The following is a 17,500-nucleotide window of genomic DNA, read 5'->3' as shown; positions in this document are numbered from 1 at the left end:
TTCCTCCCTACTTAAGCGAATGGGGGTATGGTATCCAGTGAATAGCCTAGCAAAGGTCTGTCTTCCATTATACTAATTTAGTACCCTCCTTTCAAACATATCTATCTCTATACCACTGGATCCAAGATAACCACTTTGCCTGAAACTTAACCGTCCAAGGCTTATACTACTGTCAAAGTTCTGCCCATGCCACTTCCAGAAGTAGTTTGTGAACATCCACTACCTCTGCGGGGGTCCACTGTTTTTCATCTCCTGCAAATAACTTTTTTTAGTCACAAGTAACGCTAAATAATATAGCTCCCTTTCACTTCTTGCCCATTTTACCCTTTGGGGTATACCCAAAAGAAATTTTAGCCCTAAGAATTGTACAATATTCAGCTGCCAAAACACCTCCAAAAGGGATGTCATACTATTCCTATAATGGATTTGCTTAGGTCTGCCAGCAAAATATGTGCATCCAAATACCTAGTTCCTTTGTTGCACAACACCAACAGCTGAGAGAGACTTTTAGGTATATTATTCCCAGCCTTTTATGAGTATAACTATACTGATGGAGATGTTTCCATCCAAACATGTAAAACCTCTTAGATCAGGTTGCCTCCTTGGATGCTGTAAAGCTACAGTCCACAGTTTCAAAGAAATAGGGTAGTCCAAGAAATGTCCATATCTCTTAAAAGGTGTTTTATAGTTTTATCTGACTTCATCCAACACCTACATATCCTACTTAATTCTTCACTGTTTCTATCATTCAACCTACTGCTCCTCAAAAAAATTAACCCACTGCGGTCTCATCCTCCCCTTAGATATACCCCTAGCTATTTCAATGGAATGCCTCAACAGAGCCTTATGCAGTAATAATCCCTCACCAGGACTCACCTTCTTCCACTTATAACTGGTCTTTATACATCAAATTGTTTTGAGCATTAACTCGTTTAAGTCTATAGCACCTTTTTTTGCATACTTCCAGTTACCTATAGCTCCTTAAGGTGTCCAGACCTTTCTTGGGTCTGACTTTTTAATTAAGTGACTTACCAGCTCATAATAATCAGGATTAGATGAAGTAAGGATTTATATCTGGGATGTCCTGCAGTAGAAAAACCTTGATTATCCTACGCTTTTTAAACTGATTTTTCAGAAAATGCTCTGGAATGCAGGGATGTGAATGAGCAGTAAAAGGTGTAGCATTCCACATCACTTAATTTGGTAGCACGTAAGATCCAAGTTTTTGTCTTTTTCTAAATAGTGATTTATTAGGATCACTATATCTTCCCATGATTCAAGAGTTGAAAGCCCTCAAGGACCAGTGTAGAACTTTGGATATAGCATCCTTCATGGGGGAAGATCCCTGCAAATTCTTTTTTCAAAAAAAGGACAGAGCTTGCTTGCTGTAGCACAAAGGAGTTATTCATCTAACCTCCTACAGGAAACCAGCTTGCATCCAGACAAATTCCATAAACAAAACACATCAATCTGAACTGTTCTCTAGTATTTAAAGGTAGCCAGGATACAAATTCTCATTTTATATTTTTGGTGAGTAACTATCCCAATAATCTCTAGGTCTACTTTATCCACAAGAGAGCTAATAACAACCTATTTAGCGTAGGAAAGAAAGGACCTACAGGCTTAACTGTAATTTCTTGGGCCACACACAATGTTTGGGGTAATACAAATGTCTGAACAGCTGATACCCTTTTACCCATATTCACATATCCCTGGTATTTGTTAATACTTGTTTATACGTCACATTTACTGTTAACTTCAGTGTAGAGAACAGCTGAGTACCTAGACAGTTACAATGACTGCAGTTCTCCAAAAACATTCTGTAGGCTAAAAATGTACCATTGCTGTCCTAGTTTTACCATAGGTTCATAGGTGTGTACTAGGCTAATGGCCCTGGAGCCAATATAAGCCTAGCCCAAGAAGATTCCCTGGCCAAGCAAATGACCAAGGTCTTCCAGTATGGAGAACAACTTAGGGAAGCCCTCCCCAGGTTTCACTAAAAAAACTAACAATTCATCAAGTGCCAGGTCTATATCCTGGCCTCCTATCTTGTAGCCCTGCAGTGCTGACTTTCTCAGGGCCTCTGCCAATGACCACAGGTGCAGATCAAACAGCAAAGGGGAGAGCAAACACCCCCTTGCCTTGTACCCCTTTCCAACAGAAAATGTTCTAAAATTTCTGCATTCATCTATACCTAAGCTACACAGTTCTGACAAACTACTAACTAAAAGTCAGCACTGTTAAGTAGATATTTTAATGTATTGGTTTCTTCTTTCTTACTATTATAATCAGGGTCTAATATATGTTGTAAAATCTCTGCCCCTCTGGGAAGAGCTCCTACTGATACAAATGTGTCAGTTTTTGCATGCTGTGCTCTAATCATCTGGTGTTTTTTCCCCAAAAATATCTTACAATCCTGACTTCCCAGTGAAATAGGCCTGTATGACTCCAGGTTAATCAGGTATTTACCCTACAAGGTCGAGATCATCTCCCCATGCAAACAGAGCGGGACTTTCAGACATTAGAGCAGTATTCAGGGCACTAACATTCCTATTAGTTGTTGGTTTCAAACTGATAAAAGTTCAGATGGGATAACATATTCATCTTATAATAATTTATTTCCTACCATACTGGCATGTCATACAATAAGAAAAAACTTGACTTTGGTACTCAAAAGTTTATGTGCACTGAATGTGATATTTCAGAAGTGACTTTTTCAAAAGGTCAGATAGTGGCCATTTTCATCAATTTCAAATTACAACATTTAAAGACTATCAAAAAAAACTAAAACTTAAAATTATAGCTTTGTTTACTCATGTGTTACCTGGGTGAGTCCACTAGGTACAACAGCCTCTCTTCAGAAGTAAGTCGAATGAAAAGCATTTGCCGAATAGACCACTTTATTATAACTTAAAGATATTTTAGTGTATATGTGATTTAGGTGGCCGCAATCAACTTGCACATTAATAATAAAACAACTTATTTGGTGTGTGTTACAAAATGCTTGGGGTGGGAGGTATCTTGTCCAGGCTATTCTCAACAATGGTGGAGAAATACTGACCCTAAGTGTGGCTACTATTGATAGATCAAAGAAAAGTACAATTTTGTAAGTTCCACTTACCTTTAACAGTAGATGTTCATAGAACACACTGCCTTACTGGCATATGGGTAGCCGTGCCCTGCTGCTCTCCTACTGGCAATCTGTCAGTAATCAGAACTCCTACTGTCTGTCTGTGAGGGTGAGGAAACAATCACCTGGCAGGATCAGGACAGCCCTTCACATTCACAGACAAGACCCTTTCAGTTTTTTAGGGTCCAACAGGAAGAGTAGATGAAACATAATCATTGTGAACATCTACTGTTCCATACTAAACACCACAAACAGACACCAGAAATGCTGCTAAGCCAAACAAAACACCACCACCTACAACAAATTATATATACCCAAACAAAAAGGGGGATGGTGGCAGGTGTAGTGTGCAATACAGATATCTACTCTTACAGGTAAGTGGAATGTGTGCAACTGTACTATGTTCTACAAACACACTGCCTTACTGGCATGTGGGTAGATTCCCAAGGCTTACCCAGTCTAGGAGGTGGAAGGATAAGGGTTCAGGAGCACCTGGACAATGATCCTCATGAACTCTATAAACAAGATCTAGAAAAGAATCCAATTTGTAGTGCTTCATGAAGATAGGGACAGAGGACCAAGCTGCTGCCTCTAGAATACTTTTGGAGTCCACTCCTTTCCAAAATGTCACTGATGAAGAAAAGGCACTCGTGAAAAATGCCTTTATCTTGCCTAGATTTGCCTCACCATGGTGGGTGTAAAAAAAATAATACCAGAGGGCAAATCGCGTGCAATTAGTTGCTTAGAGACAGGTTGACCTTTCTTTGCCCCAGAAAAGGAAATAAAAACCTTTTCACCTTCCTAAAGGGCTTTGTTCTGTCAAGGTAGTACCTGAGCTGCCTATGCACATCCAAGGTATAAGGTAACGGCTATCCGTTATACATAGGTTCTGGAAAGAACACAGAGCGATTAAGTGCATAACCCAATATTATCCCTGTGGAGAATCAAGTAAGGTTTTCCCACCATGAGAGGTTGCAGTCCAGGAACCCTCCTTGCAGATTTCAGAGCTATAAGCAAAACATTTTTTTACGTGACGAACTTAACATCAACATGAGCTGCTGGTTCAAAATGTGATAAGGTCAATTTTTCAAAAACATAGTTGCGATACCACGAAGGAGGAATTTGCTTGTGAAGAGGTCACATATGCAGCACTCTTTTCATGAGCTGTTTTACCCAAAAAGAAGAAAGAAAGAAAGAAAAAAGGAAAGAAAGAAAGAAAACAAACAAACGGGGGGAATCCATTGGCAGTGAAGCAGAGATAGTGAATAAATGCACCTTAACTAACTCATACACTAAGCCATCCTGAAGTAGCTCAGACCAGTTTTTCAAGACTAAAGGGATATTAACCACAATAGACCCTTTGTTTCCATTTAAGCACAACTTAGAAAAGTGTGTTTATCCCTGTTTATGGTATTGGACAAAGGAAATTACAAAGAACTTCCTCACATGCTGGACCTCTTCACACAGTCTCACAGGTGACTGGCAAATCCCAATTTGGAGAAATTTCTATCAATGACCTGGATGATTCTATTCTGACTCCATTTAGGTATTGTTTCTTGAGAATGTGCAGCAGGTGTTACAGGAGGCCAGAAAACCTGCTATTAGAAAATCTTATGTTTACAAATGGATGAGGCTTTTTAAGTGGTACCTAAATGGAAACAGAGGGTCTATTGTGGTTAATATCTCCTAGATCTAGATATGCTTCCATGCGTCTTTGGGTCCCCAAATAACTTTCATCCCCATTGACACAGCACCCCAAGCAAAGTCGAGCAAATCTGTCTGGACAGATTATCCTGGCATTGGGGGAGAAAGGAAGCTCTGGATTGATACGTGACTGATCTCTACACCACTGTAATTCTCATTTGAGGAAGGACAGCTCTGGCAACTGGGATCCCAGGGAAAAGAATATGCTGTGTTCAGTAAGCACCCCAGAAAGATGAGTATTTGTGAGAGTGTCAAACATGATTGTAGGAGATTCAACTTGAACCCTACATGGGAGAGTCAGAACAGGATCTTCTCTAGTGATTCCAAACACCTGGATGGAGACTCTGCACAGATCAGCAAGTCATCCAAGTATGGAAGAAAGTGAATGACCAGAGTCCATCAGTGGGCCATTACCAGAACAAGGCATTTGGAAGACACTCACATTACACTGGATAGTCCAAAGGGCAATATAAAAAGCTGATAGTCTGAACCAGATGCAGCAAATCTCTGATATCCCCTGAAGTAATGAGCCCTGGGGATATGAAAAAAAGCCATCTGTCAAGACCAGGGTCACCATAAAGCAGTGGTCCAGAAACAGAAGAAGCACTGTCTGCAGGGTGAGCATCTTGAACTTGGGGACCTTGACAAACATATTCAAAAAAGGAAAGGTCCCACAACACTCTGTCTGCTGTTTTTGGGGAACCAAGAAAATACTAGAGATGAAACCTCATTCTTTCCAAAGAAAGGACTGGTTCTATGATCCCCGAGTCCAGCATTCTCTGGAGAATAGAGGGCAATAACAAAGTCTGGTCCATAAGATGAGGGTTGAAGCGCTTTCCACTTACATTTGAAACTGGAAGTTACAAAAAGTGAGTGGTCCGATAGCCTGCCTGAAGCTAAGGCTACTGCAGAATCACAAAACTCACAAGAATGTAGTGCCCCTGAAATCACAGACACTCAGGTTAAAACAGCCCTCTCCAAAGCCAAAAACACAGCATAAATGGGACCGGACGGTGTCCCAGGCTGCGTCCTACACGAGCTCAAAGATGAACTAACCCCTCACCTAAACACACTGTTTAAACTTAGCCTCTCCACAGGCTACATGCCCACAGACTGGCGCACAGCAATGTTTATTCCACTCCACAAAGGTGGAGCCACAATGGACCCCAAGAACTATCACCCTATAAGCCTGATTGGCTTGGTCTGCAAAGCTATGGAGCGCATCATCATGGATCTCATTAACAGAGACATTGGGAACCTCCAAACACTGGACCCTACTCAGTTCGGCTTTGTTAAGGGCAGACCATGCCTCCTAAACCTGGTGGACTTTTTTGAGACAGTTACCAAGGGTATAGACGAGGGAAAGGTGGTCCACACAGCCTACTTAGACCTCGCAAAGGCCTTCGACACCATTCCCCACTCAGGTATTATAGACAAGCTCACCAGCCTAAACAAAAACCCCTACATCATGAGATGGGTTGCCAAATGGCTCACAGACAGAACCCACATGGTAAGAGTTGCGGTAGCTAGGTCTGACTCTAAACCGGTTAAAAGTGGCATTCCCCAGGGTTCAGTCCTAGGACCCCTACTGTTAGGCATATACTTCTCAGAGGTACAGGCAAGCACAGGAGGACTATGGCTGACCAAGTTCGCAGACAACTGCAAACTAGGGGCTATAATTGACTCTCCGGCTGGCACAGACATCCTCCAAAAGGGCCTCACTGAGACAGATACCTGGTGTCAAAACCATGGCCTCAAGCTAAATGCCAAAAAGTGCATAGTCATCCCCTTTGGAAAAAACAAAATACCCACAAACTACCAGATAGGTGGTAGCCCCCTAAATATGGAAGATGTAATAAGGGATATGGGGATCCAAGTAGATAGTAACCTCTCCTTTGATAATCACATTGCTAAAGTGGTTAGAAAATCCTTCTATGTGGCCCACTTAATCACAAAAGGGTTTGCATCCAGATTGAAAGAGGTCACTGGGCCCCTCTACGCATCACTCATCAGACCCATCATAGAGTACAATGGGATATACCTTACAAGACATCTGCAACAACTGGAAAGACCACAGAAGTACCTCATGAAGAGGATCACTGGCCTCAGGCAAATGCCCTATGCAGCTCGACTGAAGAAACTCCAGCTGTACTCGGTTGCATGCCGCCTACTCAGAGGTGATCTCTGCCTAACATACAAGGCTATGTCCAACCCAGAATTGATGGACATGCTCCACCTAAAGAAAACCATATCCCCTCGAACCACATGCTCCAGGGATCTAAACCTCACCACAACAATAAATAGGATGTGCTGGAGGGATACATTCCTGTCCCAGAGACTTCCCATGCTCTGAAACAAGATTCCAATCTACATTAGGCAGAGCTCCTCGCTAACCCTCTTCAAGAGAAACCTTGAAGCGTGGATGGGAAACAGAAAGCTTACCCCAGGGATCACTTCAATGGCTCTGCTGGACAGAGGCACAGGGAACTAATCTAAGGGGGGGGCGGTGAAAGCCAACACATTCCGGCTAGGCTTATAAATGCCTTCGGGCAGATAGCCTAGGACCTACCTATGAACCTATGAACCTAAAACCATAGGCTGAGGTATATTTTTTGGATTTATTATTTCGTTTTTTAGGTGCAAATGGGGTACATGGTGGGGGGGGGGGGGTGTCTCAGTCCATAAAGTCAGTGGACAAGAAACTTGCCAGCTCAAAACTAGATAGTGGCTACACAGTCAGTTCAGTAGGAAGATGGACAAATCCCACTATTTTCTCCCTAAATGGCAATCTAAAGAGTATTTCTCTCAGGATATTAATCTGTGCACCAGTGAGAAAATGACAGTATTTTCAGTAACATGGTTCGAAGCACAAAATACGTGCACAAAAGTCCCCTGATTTTGTAAAAAAAGGCTAGTTTCAGTCTAAATTAATGGATACAGGCTAAAACTATTTCAGACAAGAAATAAATCATAAACTGATGAGAAATTCTTGTCAGAAATATTTATTTATTTATTTATTGACATTTGATTACCAGAACAGTTTGACTGGGTAGAGCCCATTTTCAGAGGAGACCTGGTGAGAAAAGCATACAAAATGGTGCCAAAATTGCAGTTTAAACTAAAAAATCATTTAAAATGTTGTACTCTTACTCAGTCACCTCAAATAATCATAATCCCAAAGAAAAAAATGCAATATCAGTAAGTTTTCCTGTCAAAACTTCCAAAAGAAACTTTTAATCGTGTCTTATTCTGCTAGTCAAAGCAAAAACAGAAGCATATACAAAATTTCTAGTCAGAAAAATCATGCAAGTACTGATAGAAAATGCAGAGGGAGGAAATAAAACCCAAAATAATTTCTTATCTGAGCTCTGCAGCTGATATCACCCAGAGAGAGAGAGAAGCAAAATCCCAAATGATCTTTTTCTGACTGTGACACAAGAAAACTGGAAGGATCTTATCAGTGAGTGTGAAGGGCTGTCCTGCTCATGCCAGATGATTGGTCCTTCATCTTCACAGACATGCAAAGAGAAGAATTCTGAGCTTTGACAGACTGACAGGAGGAGGGTAGTAAGGCATTACTACCCATATGCAAGTAAGACAGTGTGTTTGTTGAACATCACTGAGGAACTTTGAATCTGGTGGAGATGTCATCCTCTGAAAAGGCAGTGACAAAACCTGAATGTGGAATTGGAACCATTTCAGCAGATGATGTCTCTGTGGTGATTAAAATGTTACACTATAGATAGACTGTAGGAATGAAAGACATCCATCTGGAAATGTACTGAACCCTGCTAGAAAGTCATGGTTAAAATGTCATTTGAGTGTTGCAGGGAAGGATGGGACAGTAGCTATGGACTGGTAAACCTGAGGCAGTTGTTCCTCTTCTCAAAAAGAGGACAGCATGGTGTATTCCAGCTACAGAAAGATCACACTCTTTACCCTCCCTAGGAAAATGTATGCCTCAGTGCTGGAAAGGAAACTATGTCCAACAGTTGGGACTTTGAATTCAGATATAACAATGGTCATTCAGTCCTGCAATTGAGTGAGCGGATCAACTCTTTGTCTTCAAACAGCTACTGGATGGCGAGGCCATAGGAGTTTGTCAGCAAGTGTTTTGAGAACTTGGGAAAGGAATATGATCATGTACACTGAAAGGTACCGTGAAGGAAAAAAATCTATGCGGTCCAAGGAAAGTTGCATGTCTTTCAATTTCTGTACTGGAAGAATGAAGTGTTAGTCTCTATTCTTGACAAGAAGTTGAATACATTCAAGGTGGTTGTATGACTATACCAAGGGTTAGGTTTGTCTCTCCTCTTCTTTGTGATTTCTATGGTCAAAATATGTAGGCACAGCCAAAGATCTAGATAATACCCAGTGTGGAGACTTAAAAACTTATATCGTTGTTAATCGTACACAATGACAATGAGAAAACCTGAAATCCTTTGGAGTCAGACTCAAACAATGCATGTTCAGCTCTTAAGTTATGCTCCTGCTCTGTACCTGGATAATCCCATCATCTCATCACTCTGACTGTGGACTCTTACAACCCTTTTGTTTTCTACTTGCATACAGCTGACAGGTGAATGTTTGCCTCTGCGTTTGTGTATGCCAAATGTAGGTTATTTGATTCTTTTTTTTGTTCACGCCTGTGTATGTTTCTGAAAACATTTTGTATTTCCCAAAGGCACTGTGGGCAGTTTAAAAATCGTAATCACATGTTATGTTTCTAATGTTTTATGTTTTAATATGAAGCACAGGCTGTTTTCTAATGTTTTATGTTTTAATATGCAAACATGGAGCTTTTCTCTCCGCGCCTCTGCTGAAAAGGGGTTTTTCTCAGTCAGACTATCTCAGTCAACAAACGGAAATAAATAAATAATAAATTAATAAATTAGCCTCAAATGACTGTGATCTCCAGGATACACTACAGCAATTTTGTGCAGTGCATGATAAGAATGTGATGAAAATCAGTACCTCTAAATTAGAAGTAATAGTTCTCTCCAAGAAAACAGTCCACAGCTATCTCTATCATAGGAGGGGGCAGCTACTTCAGGTGGCAGAGTTTAAGTACTATTAGGTCTTGTTCATTGCTGAATGCAGATGGACTAGGGAGGTTCACCTGTGGACTGCTGTAGTGGAATCAAGCAGTATTGCAGCCTCTTTACTGGACTTTTCCTGGAAAGCAGTAGCTAAGTTGTGGAATGCTTGCCAGTCCATGTGCCAGTTCTCATCTATGATCCTGATTGCCAGTCTATGTGCCCATTCTCATCTATGATCCTGATTGCCAGTCTACGTGCCCGTTCTCATCTATGATCCTGAGCTTTGAGTAAGGACTGAAAGGCTGAGATCACAGATATAGAAATCAAAAATGCAGTTCCATCACAGGGTAGCTGACTTGCCCTCTACAACAGAGTGAAGAGCTTGGCAATCCAGGAAAAACTTGGGAGTACAGCTCAAGTGATTTGGGTATTTTGTTGGGATACCCCTAGTCACCTCTAGTATGAGGTATTTCAGATACTGCCTATTATATTATAGCTTATCTAGGAAGACACTCTGAACCCACAGGATGAGCTGGAGACTTAACAGGACATGAAAGTCGGGTACACATTGTTCACCTTACTACTACTGTGACCTTCAACAGGACGAGGTTTACAAAACGATGATGATGGCTAGTGACAACACTATTTCATTATCTTACTAAGTTAGAAAAAATCCACAATGTGACCGGCTTCTACTATTTTAAAAAGGTAAGTAAAGTGAGCTAAAACAATGGATGTTGCTTCTGCTATCACTACTTTCAGATTCCAGCTCCGTTTACCATACTTGCAAAATTTCTCTAAATGCAAGTAGCAGAGCAAATTCAGTAACATATTATGCAAAACAACTAACGCAAAGACCAAGCTTACTAACTACCTTGTTGTCGCTCCAAATCAGTTTCACAGCCGTCCTGATATGTGAAAAAAAAAGAAAAAAGCAACCTAATGCTTACCAAAATAACAAGAAAGGAGCTAACTGACACAGATCGGCAATGGGGGAGGTACAATCTGATGTCTACCAGAATCCCATGAGAAATAACAAAACAAGGGACTTCATGAACTTTTCTCACGAGGTGAAAATACTGATAAAAACTTTTGTCATCTTTTCCTACTGCTCTTACAGACTACTGCAGCGGAAAAAACACACTTGTAAGAATTATGGCCCATACTGTTACAAGGAAGTATGTTGACAAAACTGCAATGTGTTAAGCAAGCAACACAAAGTCATAAATGGCTTTATACTATGTCATTTTCAGTTCTGATGAGCAGAAACATTTCAAGGCTCAGATAACATGATTAAAGTCAAATTATTATTTTCACAAGGCTGTGAAGCAGAGTTTTCTGGAACCATGGCTTTGTGCTGTTAGCTCAATATCGTACCACAGATATGCAAACTAAACACATCAATACAAAAATAAAGATAAAAAGGAAGACATACTTATCAGGTTTGAGGTCCCGATGAACAATCCCATAATTGTGCAAATGTTCCAGAGCCAGGACAGTTTCAGCAAAGTACATCTGAGCCATACCAACGGGCAGAATGCCAACATTCTTTAACAAGGATGAGCAATCCCCTCCTGTCAGACAAATACGGCAAAACAAATCATTATAAAAATACCAAGAGATCAAGGCAGCTACTGCTGCATTTCATGTACACCTGAAAACAGCCACATTTTATGAAATTAGGTATTCGCAGAACTGCAATGTTATATCCCTGAGACAGAGTAAAATTGGAAGGCTGGCAGCCATTGCTAGCAGGACTAATTTGGTAGCTTATGGGGACCTGTTGGCATACCTGTGCATGCAATTATTGGTGAAGCATATCTGCAGGCACTCTCTGTACACAGCAATGGCTACATGTTTACTGTGTATACAACAATGGCTTCATGTTTACTGTGTACACAACAACGGCTGCATGTTTACTGTTAACACAACTGCTTCAGATGGTGTCCTTTACAAAGATGATGTGTAGTTAATTATTTCATTTGCTTATTTAAATACATAATTTTGGTACTCAGGCACTTTTCTACTTCTTTGCATTGTCTCTGTTACTGCTGTAAATCCATAAAAAGGCAGTACTTCAGCATAACCTTTTTGAAGCTTTCAGTAAATAATACTTGCTCTGGAGCACTGACAGTGGGTAGATAATAGTTAAAAGCACAGCACCTTTCCTGGGATTTGAACTGCTTCATCAGTGATGTATTGCAGCTTTAGGCCATCCTGTGAAGTTCAGAGATCAAATGCATCTTAGCTAAACTAAGCTTAAAGCCATAGCAGCAAAACTGTGTAGTACTGGCACTCATTCTAACATATATACATGAATAAATCATCTCATGGGAGCAATTCATAAATGAAGCTGAAATCCTCTAACTGCAACATTAGATTATGGGACCCCAGGTATGAATTTAACACCTGGAAGAATATTTTCTATTACTGTCTGACTCCATAATGACTCTGGACAGGTCCCTAGCTTTCTACAAGTTAGTAGTATGCTATAGAATAAATCACTAAAACATGAATCCGGGGATAGCAAGCATCTCAGTTCCTTGTGAAACTGGAGATGTAAAAACGTACATATAAATTTGGGTACGTGAACAGATCCAAATGACTGTTTTTTAGAAAAGAATAAAGTCAAAAAGCAGAAACTACTGTACATATAATGTTGCACACGTTACTTTTTAATTATTCGTGTTCATGTTGACTAAGTAAATGGAAGCCTATAACAAACCGCCATCCACTTTTGTTGTGCTGACCTCTAGTGGTGTAAAGTGGTGTAAAGAGATAAAGCCCTACGTCTCATGGGAAATAAGTTTGATCAATGTCTCGGGTATCTGCTGGAAAGTAGTGTTGGGGGGGATGAAAAGAATGAAGACCCATCTGCAGGGGTAGGTGTATATGGGGTGCTTGGTGGCAGATCCTTGTAGGAAATGGGACTTGCTAGAGTTGCTGGCTGAAAGATGAGACAGGGCTAGCCCTCATAACAGGCTCATGGTCAATCCCTCCCAAGCCCAAACAAGACCATGTGTAAGAAAGGAGGAGGGAGATGAGGGCTGCAGTCAACCAAAATAAGGACTTTCATGACAGCTGTCTGGCCCTTTCATATCCCAGAGCACTTGCATCAGCAGCTAGGGAGCTGGAAATCATAAACAGTGTTTGCAGAGGGGTAGTCCTCTCTGTAAGCTAGTCATGAAAAGATCTATGATGGCGGCATTACCTGAGACAGACAGTGCTTCTAACACTCACTTAAAACACATATACTTCATGAGCAGACCCCCATAGGCATGTCGACATCCTTGATTAAACAGCACTCAAAGTTTGCAGGCGCCAATCATAATTAATCTTTAGGTTTGCAGGTGGTTACTAGGCATGCAGTCCAAGAAACCTTTACGGAGCCTATCACATATTCTCAATTGCCCTAAGGTAAAGTCTAGTTAGGTGACTTGCTCAAATTAATACAGTAGGCAAATAAATGGTAAGGGAATCAAACTCCGTACCATGAAGTAGTTCATTAGCAGTTCATTGCCTTAAAATTCTGTGCTAACTGCCAGACTAATCCTCTGCACTAACCACCCAAAGAGCCACTTCCTTATTTTACTGGCATGAGCAGCATAAGCAGATTCACAGTGGTGAATGACCGACTTATTCCATTTTGTGTAATCGATACAGTGAAAGAGGCATATTTATATGTTGCATCTCCTACAAATGCAAACCAGTCTAATTTTTATCATGATGTATCAATAGTAGATTTCAACCTACTTCACAATTTAGAAACATTTTCAGAGTGATTTGTCTGTGCAACTTGCAGGCAAAGAAACCGTATATGAAAGAACACTACTGGTGCAAGTTAAGGAAGCACAATTGAGGAGAACTGAGATATATGCACAAGAATAGTGACTGTATAAAATGGGTATAAAGCACAATGTGTGCACATGTGCATATACTGGTGTACTTGTACACACACATTGTCAACTAGAAAAAGTTGACATCAAAAAATAAAAACACCATCATTGACATGGCAGTATGCATGTCTTGAGAAACAGCCTTGGCTCATGTAAAATTCTAGTTTTAGAAAAGAAATAAAATGTTAGTTTTTTCTAGAGGGAGAAAGGGCCCCTGTAAATCCCCACATCTCCTGTTAATTATGTACATTAACTCCAAGATCGCACAAACAAGGGGTAAGGGTATATTTCCCAACCCTGGTAAATGTGTGAGCTTTCACACCTGACAATCAGCTTCTTAGTCAATCATATGCGGTCGACTATATAGCTGTTGACCCCCCACACACACACACACACACACACACACACACACACACACACACACACATACACACACATACACACACACACATACACACACACACACGCACACACATACACACATGCACACACACTCAATGTAACCCATTACTCCCATATATACCTATACACACACACACACACACACACACACACACACACACATATATATATATATATATATATAGATAGACATAGATATAGATATATAGATCTACGACTTTTGATCGAAAGATCAAAAGTCCAAATCCATTACTACTGAACACACTTTAATGAAAGCACTTTCATCGAAAAAACACTTTCATTAAAGTATGTTAAAAAAAAAAAAACACAAAAGCCCTCCTGCACCTCCTGATGTGCACCCCCCACTTAAATATTCTCACTTCGAGGTCGCACTACAGTGGGGAAAAGGGAATTCTCCCTTACTGCACCGTAGTATGACCGGAACAAGCATACTTACGCGAAAGTGCTGCTTCGATGAACAGCACTTTTGCACAAGTATGCTTACCAATTTGAGATTCGGTGAAAGATGCAGTCGAGCATCTGTACGGATCATATATATATATATATATATATATATATATATATATATATATATATATATATATATACATATATATATATATATATATATTTATATATATATATATATATATATATATATATATATATATATGTTGTGTTTTTCTGCTTTTACCAGTTAGGGGTCACCACAGCGGAACTCCGGTCCGCTAATGATTGGCAGATAGATTTTTACATGTCAAGTTGCCAGCCCTGACACACAACCTTCAACGAAGGTACGCCCATTCAAGCATGTCTCCACGCAGAAGACGCTGTAGCTGAGAATCGAACCGGACAGCATCTTACTGTGAGGCGACAACGCTACCGCAGCACCACCACCGCAGTATATATATATATATATATATATATATATATATATATTTTTTTTTTTTTTTTTTAATTTACGCATTTATGGTGTGCAAAATTAGTATACAGTGGACACAAGAATAGCAAGGGTAGACAGCAGTAAAACCTATTTCTTTAAAACACGAGTACATGAGTACTTTTTAGCTTGACAGTGTGGCACAGTAGTTTTAAGAATGGATGCTGCTCAATCCATTCCTTCCAGCTGTCCTGGGTTTGATTTTCAGAGTATCTGTTTGCCTACCATGATACTGAGCAAGTCGCTTAACCAGACATTGCTCCAGGGTCACCAATAGAAAGGAGCTATATGTCCATTCAGCTTCCCTGGTTAATAAAAGTAAGTATTATTATTTTATACTCATAGTCCCCCTTGCATTGTCTAGACTGTGAGTGCACCATGTCAAATGGATCTCACCCTGAATGAAGATCACATCACATCACATGCAGATCCACCTCTTACAAGATACAAGAAAATTAGCACCTTGTGGAGTACCTAACACAGCTTGAAATATCTTGAGCCATTAATCAGATTTAAATATCTTCACTGTTATCACATGATCACATATATCTATTTTTGTCATGTCCATGTTATATCTATCAAAAATTAATGTTTTTGTCACTGTATAGTAATGCAGGCATTTATAAAATTATATATATATATATATATATATATATATATATATATATATATATATATATATATATATAGATAGATATATATACAGTGGATATAAAAAGTGTACACACCCCTGTTAAAATGCCAGGTTTTTGTGATATAAAAAATGAGACCACAATAAATAATTTCAAAACTTTTCCCACCTTTAATGTGACCTTTAACCTGTACAATTCAGTTGAAAAACAAACAAATCTGTCAGGGGTAAAAATATAAAAAATAGAAAACATACAATAAGCTGGTTGCATAAGTGTGCACACCCTTAAACTAATAGTTTGTTGAAGCACCTTTTGCTTTAATTACAGCATTCAGCCTTCTTGGGTACACACCTGCCATGAATTAAAGAGACTCTGATTAACCCCCAATAAAGTTCAGCTGTCCTAGAAGGATTTTCCTGACATTTACTCAGTTGCCTGCTACAGCAAAAGACGTGGTTCACAGAGAGCTTACAAAGCATCAAAGGGATCTCAGATATTTCCAATTGTAGCAGGAGCAACGGGTCTATAAAGAGTCTACAAGCATATTTAGATATGGTACCAATACATGTAACTCCATACAAATTGTAGAATGAGCCATTACTGGGCACATTGCGGGTGCTGTGAAGGGCACTTTTGGCTGATATCAAAGAGTGAAACAATACTAATTTCATGAACTTTAATTGTACATTGACTCAAGAATGGAGTCCATTCCCATCATGCTATTAGAAACCCAAAAGATTTGGAGAAATTAAAAAGAGATTGAAAGGTATCATCCAGGAGAAGGGTGCAAAAAAAATTTCTACAACATTGGGTATACCATGGAACACAGTGAAGACAGTCATCAAAAAGTGGAGAAAATATGGGACAACAGTGATGTTGCAAAGAAAAGGATGTCCCTCCAAAACTGATGAAAAGACAAGACAAAAACTGGTCAGGGAGGCTGCCAAAAGACCTACAGCAACACTGAAGGAGCTGCAGGAATTTCTGGCAAGTACTGGTTGTGTACTACATGTGACAACAATCTCCGATATTCTCCATATGTCTGGCCTATGGGTAGGGTTGCAAGACGGAAGCCTTTTCTTACACAGAAAAACATCCAGGCTGGGCTAAAATGTGCAAAAGAATACATCAGGTCAATAAAAAGCATGTGTGAAAATGTGTTATGGTCTGATGAGGCCAAGTTTGAACTTTTTGGCCACAATTCCAAAAGATGCATTTGGGGCAAAAACAACACTTCGCATCACCAAAAGAAAACCATCCCCACGGTGAAGCATTGTGGTGGCAGTATCATGCTTTGGGGTTGCTTTTCTTCAGCTGGAACTGGGGCTTTAGTCAAGGTGGAGGGAATTAGGAACAGTTCCAAATACCAGTCACTTTTGGCCCAAAACCCTCAGGCGTCTGTTAGAAAGCTGAAGGTGAAGAGGAATTTCACCTTTTAGCAAGACAATGACCCCAAGCATACATCCAAATCAATAAAAGAATGGTTTCACCAGAAGAAAATTAAAGCTTTGGAATGGCCAAGCCAGAGCCCAGACGTAAATCCAACAGAAAGTCTGTGGGGTGACCTGAAGAGGGCTGTGCACAATAGATGCCCTCGCAATCTGACAGATTTGGAGTGCTTTTGCAAGGAAGAGTGGGCAAACATTGCCAAGTCAAGATGTGCCATGCTGATAGAGTCCTACCCAAGAAGACTGAATGCTGTAATTAAATCAAAATATGCTTCAACAAAGTATTAGTTTAAGGGTGTGCACACATCC

General features: G+C 40.1%; 1 protein-coding gene across 1 annotated transcript in view; it reads right to left on the bottom strand.

The window, feature by feature from the left end:
- Nucleotides 1-11,677, bottom strand: part of LOC122810878 (microtubule-associated serine/threonine-protein kinase 3-like) — a 46,472-nt gene extending 34,795 nt beyond the window's left edge. The window contains exon 1 of the mRNA XM_044082422.1: nucleotides 11,309-11,677. Within this exon, the coding sequence (XP_043938357.1) occupies nucleotides 11,309-11,397 (89 nt within the window). The 5' untranslated portion in view covers nucleotides 11,398-11,677. The remainder of the gene's footprint in view (nucleotides 1-11,308) is intronic.
- Nucleotides 11,678-17,500: the final 5,823 nt, after the last annotated feature.

The sequence above is a fragment of the Protopterus annectens genome, chromosome 9.part0 (assembly GCF_019279795.1).
Source record: "Protopterus annectens isolate FY-2018-M chromosome 9.part0, PAN1.0, whole genome shotgun sequence".
Classification (NCBI taxonomy): domain Eukaryota; kingdom Metazoa; phylum Chordata; order Ceratodontiformes; family Protopteridae; genus Protopterus; species Protopterus annectens.
Note: the sequence above shows the minus strand (reverse complement) of the source record. Positions and strands in the feature narration are given on the sequence as shown.